This window comes from Chrysoperla carnea, chromosome 5, assembly GCF_905475395.1.
Source record: "Chrysoperla carnea chromosome 5, inChrCarn1.1, whole genome shotgun sequence".
NCBI classification, from domain to species: Eukaryota; Metazoa; Arthropoda; class Insecta; order Neuroptera; family Chrysopidae; genus Chrysoperla; species Chrysoperla carnea.
Genome location: NC_058341.1, coordinates 9,656,402 through 9,674,752, shown reverse-complemented (window position 1 = coordinate 9,674,752; position 18,351 = coordinate 9,656,402). Strand labels below are relative to the sequence as shown.

The 18,351-nt window shown below is 27.9% G+C and overlaps 1 protein-coding gene across 2 annotated transcripts in view; it reads left to right on the top strand.

Annotated features, from left to right (window-relative positions):
• The window catches only part of LOC123300961 (long-chain-fatty-acid--CoA ligase 1), a 36,442-nt gene that overhangs the window by 13,225 nt on the left and 4,866 nt on the right, over positions 1 to 18,351 (top strand). The window contains exons 1-6 of one of the 2 annotated variants that reach the window (XM_044883651.1): positions 1,198 to 1,250; positions 1,451 to 1,641; positions 17,021 to 17,144; positions 17,230 to 17,499; positions 17,577 to 17,776; positions 18,085 to 18,285. In XM_044883651.1, coding sequence (XP_044739586.1) covers positions 1,558 to 1,641; positions 17,021 to 17,144; positions 17,230 to 17,499; positions 17,577 to 17,776; positions 18,085 to 18,285 — 879 coding nt within the window. In that variant the 5' untranslated portion in view covers positions 1,198 to 1,250; positions 1,451 to 1,557. Of the gene's footprint in view, positions 1 to 1,197; positions 1,251 to 1,450; positions 1,642 to 17,020; positions 17,145 to 17,229; positions 17,500 to 17,576; positions 17,777 to 18,084; positions 18,286 to 18,351 lie in introns of those variants that run through there. The other variant, XM_044883650.1, reaches the window with a different exon arrangement.

Sequence of the window (18,351 nt, the reverse complement as noted above, 5' to 3'; positions counted from 1 at the left end):
CGATTTTTGTATTTTTTGGGTCAAATCACCGTATGTACTATCTAATTGGAATCCAAAAATTTTGGTCGATTAATTTTAAAATTTGATTAGTTTAATTAGATACAATTTTATAACAAAAGAGTCAATGACCATTTATTCAAATTTTTCGCAACAAGTACCCATATAATATACCAATAAATTTGTCTATAAACTCTTGAAACTTTTATTCGAACAAAACTGAATGATTTTAACATGCCCATCCAAAAATACTTCAAATTACGCAATCGTAAAGCGTTGAAAAGAAGCGTTATAAATTGTTAAACTTTATTACGATAGAAAGATAGGTGGCAATATTATAAATTAAATTGTGCAAAATATTATTTTATTTATATATCATATAAGAAAAACTTATCAAAGCTATGTTTTTCAGTTGTAGCTATTAAAAGTATAAGTATACATGTTACCGGCAATTTGTATGTCCTTTTAATCGATATGTCCAAAAATCTACTAAGATACATCAGAATCTGGTTGTTTTACTCTTGGCTTCTGCTGTCTGTTAATAGTAATATAACACATTTTGATAGGCGTAGAATAAACTTTAAGGTCAGCTTTTATGACGATATTCAAATATGTCGTAAAATGATCCCTTTTATATACGTTAAAATGATCCCTATTTTGTGTGTAAAATTGTAATAGGTAAAATGATCCCATATCATGTGGGGGGTCTTGAATGTGTTAATTTAGATGATTTTACCAGTGATTTTCTTTTTATTTTTTAATATTTTATGTGAACTGTTTGGAAAAAAATGCAATGGGATCATCTTACCCACTTATTCTTACAAGGTCAGTAAAACGATCCCTTTTGAGAAATATTGAATAGTTCTAAAAATTTTAACAAATTAAAAGAAATTGGCATGCAAATATTGCAATACTTGAATAAAGAAACCAAAAACACTTCGACGTTATATATATCTCGAATAATTTTGCTATAAATGACATTTTTTCTTAAGGGGATCATTATAGCACATACTTTCCTTTATCTAGAAAAGTACGGGGTTGAAGAATAATCAGGGAATTCTATAAAATGCGTGCAATTATTTACTTTACTAGTAACATATACTATTTTAATATGTAGGTATATTCTATTAAGTAAGTTTCGAAAATGTGAGATATATCTGAGATGCTATTCTTGTCAAGAAGCATTTCATAAAAGTATAAAGTGGACGAGGTCGTCTCGATCGATGTGTTCGGTGTCCGACTCATTATTTCACGTGCTTTTTTTAACGATTATCATATTATTACTGCAACGAAAAAAGCAATTGATATTATAAATGTTCATATAACGTTTTTGCGTAACTTTTTGCGAAAGAAAAAATATTAATTGCTTTTTATCGTAGTGGTTTTTCAGTGAAATATTTTTCAAGTGGTTTTTTGTTTTGGTTTAAAAAAAAATGTGTTGTTTTTTCATTAGGAAATTTGTTTTATGTGCTAAACAGTTTTTAATTGTTGTTTAAACTTAAACCGTTTTTAATTGTTGCGGTATATTTTTTTAAAAGTAGTGGAAAATAACTTTAAAAAATGCCGTGCTGTGGTTGTTGCTGTCGATTTCAAGAACCAATTCATATTCCAATTAATTTAGCTGATCAATCTGATGCAATTAAAGTAAGTTGCTTGGGTTTGCTTAGCGTAAGTTGCTTGTTTGGGTTTTTGTTCAAGCGACGGAATGTGAAAGTGACCTTAATAAAAACCGTATGATTTATCTCGAAAATTCGCGAGTTACATAAAAAAAAAATTTCATAGTTGTTTGATTTATAAATAATTTTGGCGACAGTCTGTTTTTTTTTTAAAGTGTCCAAGATGTGAGTAATAAATTGGCCACTATTTATACAATTGGGATTAATTGATTAGAAAAAAAAAAAAAAATTAATTTTTAAATTCAAATAAAAAATGAAATGAGAATTCTATTACCTTAAATTTCCGGAAGAATGGTAAAATTATACAAAATAGATTATTTGACAAATATATTTTTAACCGCGGTCTCTTAGTAAGAGAACTGATCATAGTAAACGCTCTTTGAAAAATTTAAAGCCAATTAAAAAAAAAAATGAAATTCAAGTTGATTACTTAAAAAGACCATAATTTCGATGAATAGTACTTTTATAATAGCAGCATTCTTAAAATCTTCATCTTTCTTAAACTGATTTTGCTCAATATCTGAAAATAATGAGATAATAAATACCACTTTAGAAGTGGCGTTTACATATATTCAAAAAGAAGCTGTAGATTTGTAATGGAAGTTAAAACAAGCGAAAGTAAACAATTGACTGAGTTAAATGTTGAAATACTCTGTATAGAAAGTGTTTAATGTCAGTGCTTGCCTTATTATAAACTACAAAAGTTTGAATCACCAACACAATTATTCGAAAATTTTCGAAAGTATTATCTATAGCTTTTTTTTTTCGAGAATGTTTCACATGACCACTCGTTGAAGCTTCCTGCGGAAAATAGACATAAAAGTTTTGTCCTAATTTGAGCCCTTACGGGTAAACAGTGATGTTTACCAAAAAATGTTTCAAACAAAAGTTGTTTTATTAGTAACATTCTTATATATTTAAACTTTAGTTCTAGATCTTTAACGGTTTATAAGATGGGTCCTACGAACTCAAGACCTTGGTTAATGTTGCTCTTTTACGAAGTCAAACTTATTTTTTTCGTTCTGAGGACGCTATAAAAATTTCAACTTGCTATCTCTTTTCGTTTTTGAGTTATCGTGTTCACAAACGGATAGACAGGCAGACGGGCAACCGGACAAAAATGAACTAATTAGGTGATTTTATGAACCCTTATAGCAAAATTTTGTTCATAGCATTAATATTTTTAAGCGTTACAAACTTGGGACTAAACTTAGTATATCTTAATGTATATTTCATATATACATGGTATAAAAATGGATTTTTAATAGAAAGAACCTCATATTTTAATCGGTAAAATGTGTCCTAGGAAACATTTCCAATATCCAACTATTTCTATGCCAAAAATTTGACTAATGGGTTTATTGGGTGAATTGCGCCATGTATTTTTATAGGATTATGTTGAGGATAAATTTTTTAACAAATTTGTTGATTTGTTAAACTGTTCTTAGGAAGTCCTTATTATGGTAGAATCTTTGACCAATATATTACTGTGCTATTGAAGACAAAAGTTAGTTATGTAATTATAAAATTTTCCCGAATTTATGAGATATTTAACGCGATTTCTTTACCAGTTCAAATATCTCTCTGGTTCATCTTCTCGTGAAGAAAATTAAACAAACATTCAAATACACTTTCAAATTTATTATATTAGAATAAAATTAGGTATTAATTAATCCTTTTACAGAACAAATCGTTGAACTAAAGAAAACAGAAACCTATCAAGACGTAGTTTCTGTACCCTTTCCAATTATATATCAGTGGAAATTTCAATTGTTATCATTTTGTTTTCAGTTTGGACCAAACAACTTTTTCTGTTTTCATGCAATTACAACTTTGTTGTTTCCACTTGCTCCGGTAGGTTAAAATGTGTATAAAATAGGAACACATTGATAGAATTACAAAAAACATATTTGTCAAATACTCTATTTTTCATATCATTTTGTGTAAAATTTGTACCTGAAAAGGGTTTGATACTTGATTGATTCTTGTATTCGAAGAAAAATTGCCTTTTCATGCATGTACGATAAATAATTGTTTTACTAATTGTGTTGGAAAATACTGTAATGAATATTGATAAAACTTCGACATGTTTCTTTGTAGTAACTTTAATTTGAAATAGAATTCAAGAAAGGAAGCATTTTTTTTTTTTGAAAATGATATACTGAACATCCTTAATTAAGTTTATTTTAACGTTTATTACATTTTCGTAACTAACAACAATAAATTCCTATGAGTAATATCAATTTTATAAATTAATATATGCAATCGTTATTACATTTAAGACAAGCTGGTTGTCAACAACAAACTATGAAAATCCCCATTTCAGTATGAACAATATTTTACTATAAAATGACCATTAAGTTTTAATTTCTAATTATTATTCCTAAAATTTATTAAATATTACTCAAAAGGGATTTAAATATTGAATAAGTATTATGGGATATTCATGTGTTTAGTAATTAATCTTAGTTAGTAATTAGTAACTTTTTCAAGCATAGAAATTGGATAGGTAAATATAAAATGAATTGTCAAAATATTTTAGCGGAAAATAGGCACCTAAATTGGTGAACTTTGGCTGACTTCTACTAGGAATTTTTGGCACCATTAAATTATACCAGTGTGTCTTTGAACATAAGAGCATTAGTATAGTAATAGATGTTACAAAAATCGGCTAATAAATGAAAATGAAAGAAACCGCTCGTGGAATGAGCGAATGCAATTTCGTGGGTGTAAAATATCACGTAAGTAACCCATGAGTTAGTGGTGCAAATGTTTCTATTTGTTAATAAACAATAAATTGTTAGTTCAATGGAACGATTAATGTTAAAGTTCACTTAAAAAATTAGTAATTAGGCAACTTTTATTACGTAAATGTTAAGTATTTGTCAAATAATCAAAAACTATCATACATCTATAACATATATGTAATTCAAATTGCCTATTTATTAATTTTGTAAGTCAACTCGTTTCATTGTATTAACAATTTATTGTTTATTAACAAATAGAAACATTTGCGTCATTAGTTCATGCCTTACTAATGATATTTCACACCTAAGAAACACATTTCTTGAGATTTTAGCAAAATGCGAGCGGTTTCTTTCATTTTCCTTTATTTGTAACAACTTTAACTGTACTATTAAAAAGCATTTGAAAAAATCTAGAAGAAATATACACATTGAGGGAATTTCTGTCATTAAATGATCGCTCGAAATTATATAGAATTACGAATTTAAATAAAATACTGAAATTTGGTATCAAATAATCGAATCAAATTTGGATAAAAATTACTTTATGTTAGGCTTGTGAAAAATTTGAAAATGAGATAATTCATCTGGTTGAATTTAAAATATAGTAAATACAAAATTCAATACTGATTGTTTCTAAATTTTGAAAAACTATAGAAATCTCGAATTTTCACAAAAACTTAGTTGTAAGCTAATTTGGACCCAGAAAGAATGATGCCGTTAGGTAAAAATTGATATTATTTATTGAGTAACGATATACATTGGCCTTAGAGAGTAAAAATTTAAAATTCGCGGAACCAGTTATCTTATATTTTAGAATAAATAGATCTTATGCTTAAATGAGCCAAATTAAATTAAAGTTAGAAACGATTTTCATTCAAATCACCTAAAAAATTTCATAAAAATATTTTGTATCCAATTTTTCATGAAAAATTTGTTCCAGACTAATTTGGATAATTTGGATCCAAAGAAAACGATGATATTGGATAAAAATCGGTACAAATTATATAATTCTCCACATGTTGGCATTATAGAAGCTTTAGTCGCTCTTACAATTGGCTCTTACGTAAGTGCAAATCCCCCCATTCCAGATTCTGTGTATCACACTTTACAATAGGAAGTTATTTGTCTAAAAATTACACTATTTTCATTCTTAATTAATTTTAATATCAGTTCTAATCAAAATAACATATATATAATTGCATTGTGATGATTTATGGCCAAATAAATGTCATCTAATTGAATGATTTGATTTTGAAAATAAATGTCATTTCATGTCTTCATTATAAATTTAAGTAAAACTATAAAACACTTGTTTCCTGTTGAAATTCTATAAATTATTTGTAATTATGGCCATTTAACAAGCATATTAAAATTGAATTTTCATGTTTGTATAAGCTGTCCAAAACATTTATTTTGAATGTTATAAAAAGTTTTCTTTCTGGTTGGCTTGCTTTTATGCAAAACAGAAATTTCCACGCTATAACAAACATCAATTTTTAATAGAGCTTTTAAAATATTTTAGAACATGACTATGATCTAAGAATAAGACAGTCGTATTACTGTACATAATACTTATACATCGTATGTATACTTATACTTAATTCACAACCGCATATTTTTAAGTTGTTTTTTTTTTGTTTATCTTTTTAACAAATTGATAAAACTAAAAGATTTTCATTTCTAAATCTTAATTCTTTCACAATTAATTCATTGAAATATTTCATTATCACTACTTATATTTTAATTTTATTCTCTTCAAATTAGGTGAAATTTACTGAAGTTTTAGGGGCACCAATACCCCTAAAACAAATGGCAAGTGTTAGCTTTTTACCTGTAGAATAAAAATTTTCATATGCACAGGAAAAAACGAGTGAGTTCAACAAAAATCAATGATATTTCACGTTTTTCCAGAATTTTTTAAAATTTACTCGAAAGAATTTTTATACATTTCGTAAGCATAAAATTGATTAATTGAAGAGGTTGGTAGGAATGATACTACCCCCTGAAATTGAATTAGATGATACTAGAAATGATACTTACCCCTGAATTGTCAGTTTCTATCTTCGAAACACTTTCTTCTTATTAGTACGTTCTCGATTTTCATCTTCTGTTTCCTGCATGGGTTATTATAAACTAATCGGGTGTCGTTAATTTGTTGGGATATGATCAACGGACATTACTTACAATTCCTAACACTACGAGATTTTTTCTTGAGTAAACATATCCTCTATTATCCCATTGAATTCCTTAAATTTTCGATTTCTCAAATGAGTTTTGCAAGAAAATCTGACTTGATAGAAGTTTTTAAATATATTTCTCAGTTTCAGTGGTAGACCGTGGGACAGAAAGGATGCTTTGTAAAATGATTAATTTTAACTCGAAACTTCGTGAGTGGCTTCCTATTGGCGAGTCTACCAGACTCGCTGCGATGTCTTATTTAAATTATCGGTCTAGAAAAACGCATCAATGCTTATTTGAAAACGCAAAACTTTCGAAAAAAGTTGTAGAGAGAAATTTTGGTAGACTCCTCAAAAGCCATTCACTAAGTTTCAAGTATGTATTAATCATTTAACAAAGCATCCTTTTTGTCCCCCCATCTATCTGTGTGTGTATCAATGAGAGCCCATTGGCTATTTTCCACCAAAATAGTGAGTGATAAATTATATATCAAATAAATTAATAGAAAATAAATAAAAATTTATAAATTAATAAATAAACTTTATAGACTTTTACGCTCTTTGATGTGAAATAAAGTGTTCCTGTAATTATGAACATAAACTTTTTAAAAAACATATGAACTTATTAATTACTTAAAATAGTTATTTCGTTTTAAACGATATATTATTAAATGGTTGGAGGTCATTGAAGTAAAAATGTCGTAAATATTTATTAAATATATGTTCATCATAATATTCATTCAAAGTTTTTCTTGGCCGATATCATTTATTGAAAATAAATATTCAATGCTTTGAGAGAGTTTTTGACTGTTTGTTATGATAGTTGGTTTGTTGGCGGCAGTAGTTAATATTACTGTAGGTAGTTTGGAACATATGACATTCGTCAATTCTTTTTTATTATTTTCAAGAAAATATTATCTGTTACTACAGTCATTTTAAGATATTTCGATACCAAAAAAATTACTTTTCAAATTTGTGATTAAAATTAACCTAGCTCTAATAGGTTTCAAGAATGTGGAGTCCTGGTCCCGGAATTAAGCACATAGTGATAGCTAGCGAAAAATTGACATCACAGCTGAAAAGAATGATCCAAAATTAGTGGGTTTCAAAAAAAATTTCAATAAGATCGGATAAAAATTGCCTGTGTTATCAAAAAAATCGAATTTTTAAACTTTATGACGTCATCAGAATCCAAAAAATTTAATTTTGCTCTATTACATCCAAATTTTATCCAATTTTGATAAACCAAGTATGTAATCCTACTAAATTTGGGTCATACTTTTCAAATTTGTGATTAAAATTAACCTAGCTTTAATAGTTTTCAAGAATGTGGAGTCCTGGTCCCGGAATTAAGCACATAAGTGATAGCTAGCGAAAAATTGACATCATAGCTGAAAAGAATGACCCAAAATTAGTGGGTTTCAAAAAAAATTCCAATAAGATCGGATAAAAATTGCCTGTGTTATCAAAAAAATCGAATTTTTGAACTTTATGACGTCATCAGAATCCAAAAAATTTAATTTTGCTCTATCACATCCAAATTTTATCCAATTTTGATAAACCAAGTATATAATCCTACTAAATTTGGGCCATACTTTTCAAATTTGTGATCAAAATTAACGTAGCTCTAATAGGTTTCGAGAATGTGGAGTCCTGGTCCCGGAATTAAGCACATTAGTGATAGCTAGCGAAAAATTGACATCACAGTTCAAAAGAATGACCCAAAATTAGTGGGTTTCAAAAAAAATTCCAATAAGATCGGATAAAAATTGTCTGTGTTATCAAAAAAATCGAATTTTAGAACTTTATGACGTCATCAGAATCCAAAAAATTTAATTTTGCTCTATCACATCCAAATTTTATCCAATTTTGATAAACCAAGTATGTAATCCTACTAAATTTGGGTCATACTTTTCAAATTTGTGATTAAAATTAACCTAGCTTTAATAGTTTTCAAGAATGTGAAGTCCTGGTCCCGGAATTAAGCACATAAGTGATAGCTAGCGAAAAATTGACATCATAGCTGAAAAGAATGACCCAAAATTAGTGGGTTTCAAAAAAAATTCCAATAAGATCGGATAAAAATTGCCTGTGTTATCAAAAAAATCGAATTTTTGAACTTTATGACGTCATCAGAATCCAAAAAATTTAATTTTGCTCTATCACATCCAAATTTTATCCAATTTTGATAAACCAAGTATATAATCCTACTAAATTTGGGCCATACTTTTCAAATTTGTGATCAAAATTAACGTAGCTCTAATAGGTTTCGAGAATGTGGAGTCCTGGTCCCGGAATTAAGCACATTAGTGATAGCTAGCGAAAAATTGACATCACAGTTGAAAAGAATGACCCAAAATTAGTGGGTTTCAAAAAAAATTCCAATAAGATCGGATAAAAATTGTCTGTGTTATCAAAAAAATCGAATTTTAGAACTTTATGACGTCATCAGAATCCAAAAAATTTAATTTTGCTCTATCACATCCAAATTTTATCCAATTTTGATAAACCAAGTATGTAATCCTACTAAATTTGGGTCATACTTTTCAAATTTGTGATTAAAATTAACCTAGCTTTAATAGTTTTCAAGAATGTGAAGTCCTGGTCCCGGAATTAAGCACATAAGTGATAGCTAGCGAAAAATTGACATCATAGCTGAAAAGAATGACCCAAAATTAGTGGGTTTCAAAAAAAATTCCAATAAGATCGGATAAAAATTGCCTGTGTTATCAAAAAAATCGAATTTTTGAACTTTATGACGTCATCAGAATCCAAAAAATTTAATTTTGCTCTATCACATCCAAATTTTATCCAATTTTGATAAACCAAGTATATAATCCTACTAAATTTGGGCCATACTTTTCAAATTTGTGATCAAAATTAACGTAGCTCTAATAGGTTTCGAGAATGTGGAGTCCTGGTCCCGGAATTAAGCACATTAGTGATAGCTAGCGAAAAATTGACATCATAGTTGAAAAGAATGACCCAAAATTAGTGGGTTTCAAAAAAAATTCCAATAAGATCGGATAAAAATTGTCTGTGTTATCAAAAAAATCGAATTTTTGAAATTTATGACGTCATCAGAATCCAAAAAATTTAATTTTGCTCTATCACATTCAAATTTTATCTAATTTTGATAAACCAAGTATGTAATCCTACTAAATTTGGGTCATACTTTTCAAATTTGTGATTAAAATTAACCTAGCTTTAATAGTTTTCAAGAATGTGGAGTCCCGGTCCCGGAATTAAGCACATAAGTGATAGCTAGCGAAAAATTGACATCACAGCTGAAAAGAATTACCCAAAATTAGTGGGTTTCAAAAAAAATTCCAATAAGATCGGATAAAATTTGCCTGTGTTATCAAAAAAATCGAATTTTTGAACTTTATGACGTCATCAGAATAAAAAAAATTTAATTTTGCTCTATCACACCCAAATTTTATCCAATTTTGATAAACCGAGTATGTAATCCTACTAAATTTGGGTCATACTTTTCAAATTTGTGATCATAATTAACCTAGCTCAAATAGGTTTCAAGAATGTGGAATCTTGGTCCCGAAATTAAACACATAAGTGATAACTAGCGAAAAACCGACATAAGGGCTCTAATCTATTGCATTTTGAAAATCTCTAGGTATTCTCTAATGTTTTTTTACACTGAATCAAATCGGGGTTTTTTCACTTTAATCCATTTATTGTGAAAGCTAAATTAACTGAACTATTATTATTTTCAAGAAAATATCGTCTAAAAGTGTATAAATATTATTTATTTAAAAGTGAATAAGTTCTCTTTTAAAATATCAAGTATCATCATACTTCTTATGAATTATTTATTCAACAAATACCATCAATGTCAATTATTTTTATCAAAGCGTTAAACGACTTTTAATAACAACTATACATATGGTTCGATTTACACGATTACATAATAATTACATAACATGATAGATAAAAACTTGATTGAGTAGATTTTCAGATAATCGGTGTCCCTGTTTTTTTATTCTAGGGTCATAACATTTTGTATCTAATTTAATTTTTGCTGTTGGACAAAACTGAAGTCTAGCTATATTTTTTGCGACTTATATGCAATTAATTTAACGATTCGTTACACATTTCGATATAGTTGGAGAGAAATACACATTTATTCAATCCAATGCTGGCCGCAAATACTTCGCCTTTGCCATTCATTAGGGAATAATAATCAAGCCAATTTCGGATTAATAAACATTTTTTTCTTATATTAAAGACATTCCCAAAAAATGCTGCGTTTTATCAGACCGATAGCTTAGATATGTCGCTATCATGCTCATTTAAAAACGCAGGTCTTTCAAGTTTGGTAGACTCGCCAAAATGAAGCCACTCACGAAGTTTCAAGTATATATATGTTCACGGTCTAATATGTTCATGAATTGAAAACCTCTTTCAAACTTTTTGAAGTCTTAACTCTGATTCTAGAATTATAATTTTATTTCAAGTAAAATTTCAAATATTCTTGGTAACTTATATTTTATTCATGATAATATAATTGAAATGAATTTGTAAAGTAAATTGTGGGAAAATTTGTTTAGAAAATGTGACTTATGATTTCCATTTATTAATTGTATTAAAAATATTTTTATTTTTTTTTTTATATAAATAATCGATCAAATTTTAAAATGTATATAATTTTTCCTTTTTAATTTCACCTTGAAAGAAGAAAATGTTTTATTTTTTTCTGCTGGATGATCGAATACGATAGCATGCACCCACCCGTTTTATGAAATTTTTTATTCAACCCGCCCGCGTTGGCTTCCGTTCAATTATTTAAATTGATAAATTTTTTATTAATTTAAAAATTCTATATTTATATTATATCATTATAAAAAAAAATTTTTTTAAATCGATATTAAATTTTTTTTATACATTTATACTGAATCAAATGTGGGGGCTGCAGAACTTTAATAATGGTAATTATGAGTAAAATTGTAAACTATTAATTTCTAAACTAAGTCACCCATCGTATTTTCACCCCCTATTATTGGTAATAGTTTAAGAGCCAGTATACTGACAGTATTTTAACAAACCCGTCTTTTTTTGAGAGATTTGCAATTTTAAATTAAAATAAAACAAAGAAAAATACTTTTAATATCAATGAAAATGGATTCTGGTCTCGGTAAATATTAAACTTCATGGTAAATATTAAATTGCGTATGATAAATAATCCAATTTTACATTTATCGATCGAGATTCTCTCTAACTTGTTTGTTGTTATCCTAACATTAATCAAAAAATTTCATTAGAATATCATAAAAATTTCGTTTGTCGGGCTGAACATTGTTTCGAAGTGTTAAAAACTTTGTTGACTGCCGTGCGCCGATACCAAAAATACATTAATTCTGTTAAGCTCGCGGGAATTGTTTATAATGCATGAAAATCTATATATCTGGTTTTAAAATTGTTAATTATGAATTGAAAGCATGTATTGCAATTTGCTTTTTATTCAAATTTTCCTGTTAAATGAAAAAAAAAATAGTAATAATTTTCAAGTAAAAGGGTTTTAAGGTCATACATTAAAGTATAACCTTACACAAATTGGCAGACGCATGTAATAAATACAATATGGATAAATAATAAGATTAAGGTGTATTAAGGTAGTTCAATCGTTACAGTCAAATCCATAAAAACGTGCCCTTATATTCGTGCTCTATTTGTGACAAAAGTGTACAATACTAAAATATTGTATCTATACATATACTCAATACACACACACAACTGCAAATTTATGAGTTGATTTTTTTGCTTATTTTTTCAACAAATCGAAAAAGAATCATTTTCTTGGTACGAAAAAATACATCATAAATTAAACTTTCAATACTTTGTTTTTAAAAAAAAATGGAAAGAACCGTTTTCGAGATATACTATTGTTGGCGTAAGTAACAACAGTTACCTTCAGTTCGTTTTTGCCTCAACGTATCCACCTTCGCGTTCCATACATGCAATTGTACTTTTACAAAATTCTTTAGATACACTCCTACATATTTCAGGAGTGATTTCTTGAACCATTTCCTTTATTAGTTCTAAATGGTCTACATTTATAAACGACCATTGACATTCTTATCGAACTTTTCCAATTTCTGGACACTCCGTCATTCGATGTCAAAGGTGAATAGCTGAATATTAATATTTTCGAAAGCACAACTTTTTTTCGTAAACCTTATAATAAAAAAGTTTTCTATGTGGAGCCAACTGTATAAATACTATTTTGATTAATATAATATATTTTAATTTTATTAAATTTCTAAGAAAAGCCATTTTAAGAATGAACTACCTTAATTAGTAAGACAATATGTAAAATTTCTTATTGGCAATGTTACCTACCTACTCTTCGTTTAGTCCCATAGTGGTAATTTAATCATTCAAATATAATTGAAGTCATACAAATTATATAGAAAAAATAATAAAAAGGCATTGATTCGAACGACGAAGCACGCGAGCCAAATTGAAATAGTAAAAATAAATATACATAAAATATTTAAGGGATAGAGCTTTTCGATATTGTTATGTAATATTATATTATTAAAACGAATTCGAAGTGTAACGAGCGAAAAGGGTATTATAACACCTCTCAGCTTAGATTAGAGAAATATTTAAATAGTCGAAGTTATTTCGGATTTGATAAGATAAGCACATAGGTATTTGTTTTTAAATCAACTTACAAAAACTTAAAAACATGCAACGAAAAAGATTTCTAATTTTGTAAGGTATCTAAAAAGATTTATAATTTAATGTATTTCTTATATGCTTTACAGAGTGTTAACAACAAAATCTTTATTGCATATTTGTTTTGGTTTTCGAAAATTCCAATTTTCGAAAGTATTCCCGAGAATCTTGATTCGTTTTTTGAAAATCTTTCACAATACCACTAAGTGGAGCTATCTGCAAATTTCCAACTTCCTATCTTTTATAGTTTTGGAGAAAATGGACAGTTTTGTCTTAATTTGCGCCCTCACGGATAAACAATTATGTTTACGAAAAAGTGTTTCAAACAGAAGTTGTTTATTTTATATGGCACATTTTTTACTTTTAAAATTTTGTTCTATCTTCCCAATTTACCTGTTTCTCATCTACAAACTCAAACTCACGCTATAAATATTTCAACTTGATATCTCTTTTCGCTTTTGAGTTATCCTGCTCACAAACAGATGAGTTTCTAAGCGTTACAAACTTGGGACTAAAACTTGTATACCTTGTATATTTCATATACAACAGCGTATAATAATTATTTTAATGTTTTATATAATTCTTAAGCAAAATTTTATGCTGTCAAAAATTATGTACAACATTGTAAACAACATTTCCGTTAAATATTATATATCTTTACGAATTAACATATACAGTTAATCCATAGTATGATATTATTATATAAATAATTATTTTTTATGGAAAAATATATGTACTTTGAATTGGACTAAGGAATATCCACCACTACAATTGCGAGTACATTGAAAAGCTTGTATTCCCAATTATTCAATACACATTCTGTACAAATGTACTTAGTTATAAATTGATTTTGTTTTATATCTGCTATGTATTTAAGGAGAGTCTACGTGTCTATGATAACATTTACACGGTAAAAGTCGTAAAGGTAAAGGTTACTGTCGTTAAATTATTTATTTATTAAATTATAAATAACATTCGATGCTATTTACTTTACTATTTACTATATTTACTATATGCTAGGATAAGACGTATACACATACTAGAACTTATTTAAAGACGCTAGTCATTTAATCTTAATTTATTTTTCAATATATAAATTGATTGCTTCATGAAACTATAGGTACTATGATAGGAACTATCCAATAAAAATTGATAACAGTTTCCATTAATTTTCATTAGCGATATGCTCTACTAAAGTTTGTTAACTAAGCAAATAAATCGCCTTATATATTAAAAATGGCCTTATTTTGAACGTCGAACAATTTCATAAGAACTTATTTGAACTAACAGTCTAATAACTTTTAGGTATAAAGTTACCGATCATTAATTGGAATTATTTTCAAGATATCAAAAATTTTGGTGGGTGTAGTTCTAACAAAACTGAGTAGGGGAAAGGTGTCCTATAATGATCCCCTAAGAAAAAATGTAATTTATACCCAAACCTTTCGAGATATGTATAACGTCGAAATATTTTTGGTTTCTTTATTGAAGTGTTGCAATATTAGCATGCCAATTTCTTTTGATTTGTTCAAATTTTTAGAACTATTCAATATTTCTCAAAAAGGATCGTTTTACTGACCTTGTAAGGTTAGGCGGGTAAAATGATCCCATTTCTTTTTTTACAAAACAGTTCAGATAAAATAAGTACGAAAACAAAAATCACTGGTAAAATCTACTAAATCAACAAATTCAAGACTCACCACATAATATCATTACCTATTATCATCATTTTACCTATTATAATTTTACACACAAAATAGGGATCATTTTAGCCCATATAAAGGGGATCATTCTACTGGTAACGACATATTTGAATATCATCATAAAAACTGACCTTAAAATTTATCATATGCCTATCAAAATGTGTTATAATATTATTAAAAGTGAACAGAAGCCAAGAGTAAAACGACCAACCGGCGAAAACTAACCCATACACAAATTTTACGTTTGTATTACCATAGATCATAAGCAGTTAAATTAATATTTTTGCTAAACGCAAAATAGCTTATACATCGCTGTGTATTGAATTTTCAACGCAAATCTCTTGGTTAAAATCTTAAAATATTTCCCAAGTTAAGAAAATTATTTACCAAAAAATTTTAAAAACATTAACAGAAATAGAATTTTGCAAAATATTATTATTTATTATACTTGAACTAATTTTACTAAAAATACTTATTATAACATGAAAAGATTTTGTATAAAATAAAAATGATCACCTTGAAATATTGTAAAGAATGTCTTTGTCAACTAAAAATAGTTCTTAAAAAAAATCTATCTCACAGTAGGATGATTATTGTTTTGTTTGCCATAAAATAATTCATTATTATTATTCGTTCGATGTCATTTATATTTCAATTTTATAATAAACATTTCTCTATTTTCATAATCTCTATTATATTAAAAATTATTTTTTTATTTCCTTGTTCAAAGTTAAGGAAATGTTGTAATTATGATATAATTCAGTGCTGAGATTTCGACGGGAATATGCATTTTGAGCAATCATTGAATTTTTCATTATGACTAATTTCGGGCGTTCAAAATCACAATCATAGAATGTTGAAATTTCGGATGAAAAAAATTGACTAATTCTTTTTTTTTTTTTCATCTAAAATATGTATAAAGGGGTGTATTAATTAAATTGGTCACAAGTCAACTAATTACTACGTTAAAATTCATTAATTTTGGCACACATCACGTTGACAACCATTCATTAATCATAAAAACTGTTGACTTATTATCGCTCGTCTTTAAAGGTTCAAACAAAAAGAAAATTTAAGAATTAACAACCAATTTTTTAAATCACATTATTGAAAATATTTTTTTTGGGAATTTTTCTATTTAACACACTTTTTTACTTTGATCTGTAACATCGTAAAGCGAGTTGTAAAGAAATTTTAAAACACGCTTTTTTGAGACTTACGTTTCAAATTTTGAGGGTGGATTCTGAGGAAATTATGTAATTTCTAGAATGCTAGCTACCCTTTTACCATTTCTACGTTGGGACGCCATAAACTACCATTTTTGCGTAATTAAAGCTGTATAATCAAAACAAATATGCGGTCGAGGCAAATCGCTCTCTGGTTTTATACCTTTTTTTGAAGTCAAATCATAATTTTATAAAATTTTAATAATCGTTTCCAATTTATCGTATAATATCTGTCAATCTTATTGGAAACATTTGACATTTTACGTAAATAAGTTAATTTATTAATTGAATTATTTTGGCAAGACGTTCAATTATTATAACAAATAGTAATCGGAGCCTTGTAGTAGACTTAGACTTACAGACTTCATTGTAAAACTAGTAAAGTAAAGCCAGCCAAATTAAGTTTGCCAAGTTTAATATATAATTAATTGAGTAAGGTTCATATTTGAAATTTTATCACTGTTTAAGCGGCGAAGAATTTAGGAAATGTATTGATAAATTTCAACATAATTTTTCACACAGCAATTAATTTAGACATAATTGTTTCAACGATTAACTATTTTTGTTGGTCTGTCTACTAGGGCAGTAGTTTATTTAAGGACAAAGTGTTTTTGAAATAATATCTATTTTTATTGGGTGGGTACTTAGGGTATCAAATCTAAAAACTAAAATAAAAGACCCTTTCTTTTGATAAATAGTTTTTATCCAAAAATAAATTTAATCAAAAAATTCCTGCCTTAGTTCTGAAATTTGCAATATTATTCGAAATTACATAGTTTTTTCTTTCTATTCCAGGGTGCAGAATTAATTCGAGTATCCAAATTTTATAAAGATTCTAAAGAGGGAAAATTTGTAAGCTATTTATATGAAGATACCCGAACACTTTATGATTGTTTTCGAAGAGGTTCTAAAGAATCAAGTAAGTCATAATTTTTTCTAACACTTTCTACGTTAATTACACAATCGTAATAATTTCCGTTGTTTTTTTTTTTGGATGTCCTTAGATGATGGTCCATGTTTAGGTTGGCGTGAAAAACCAACAACACCATACCAATGGTTACACTACAATGAAGCATTATTGCGTGCAAAAAATTTTGGCTCAGGATTGGTTGCCTTAGGTTTAATACCGGGTGCTAATACATTTTTAGGTATATATTCACAAAATTGCCCGGAATGGATTATTGCCGAACATGGAGCGTATTCATATAGTATGGCTATTGTACCATTATATGATACACTTGGACCCGATTCATGCGCTTATATTATTAAACAAAGTATGTATAATTGTTTTTTAAAAAGTGCGATTATAGCACTCAGTGTGATAAAAAAATGAACTATTTGTTTTGTTTAGCTGAAATAAATGTAGTTGTATGTGAGGATGATGCAAAATGCAATATGTTACTTGACAAAGCTCCAATGTGCCTTAGAAAATTAATTGTGATAAAAGAAACAAGACCTGCAACAAATCAACGTGCAAGGAATCGTGGTGTTGAAATTATTCGATTTAGTGATGTTGAGTATATGGGTGCACAAAAGGATAATGATGAACAGGTAACCAAGCTTTACTAACTCCTTCTTGAAGTTCTTCTTTTTGATTCACTGATTCTGGTTGTTTAATAGTTATTACACTTTATAATACATGTAGTACTATGTATACATCAAAGAAGCAACTTTGACGTTGTGTGTTACATCTTGAAGTAGAGTTTTATTTATTCTTTACATTCATTTCAATTTAACCCTTATTTCTGAACAATTTACAAGACCTAAAAACTTGAAAATTCGCATAAGAAGTCCGCGAGTATTTGCTAGTTTCCAATAAAATTACAAAAATCTACATATTTTGGTATTTTTTTTTGCAGCCGCCCAGAGGAGAAGATTTATGTACAGTATGTTATACCAGTGGTACAACGGGTAATCCAAAAGGTGTAATGTTGACACATGAAAATGTCGTTGCAAGTTTGTGTGCTGTTATTTTACAAATGGGTGAACATCGACCGAAAAGTTCTGATGTTTTAATGTCATTCCTACCGCTGGCGCACATGTTAGAACGATGTTGTGAGGTAAGTGGTTTATACCTTAAGATTGTTATGATTAAATACTAGATATTAATATTAGTCTAGGCGCTG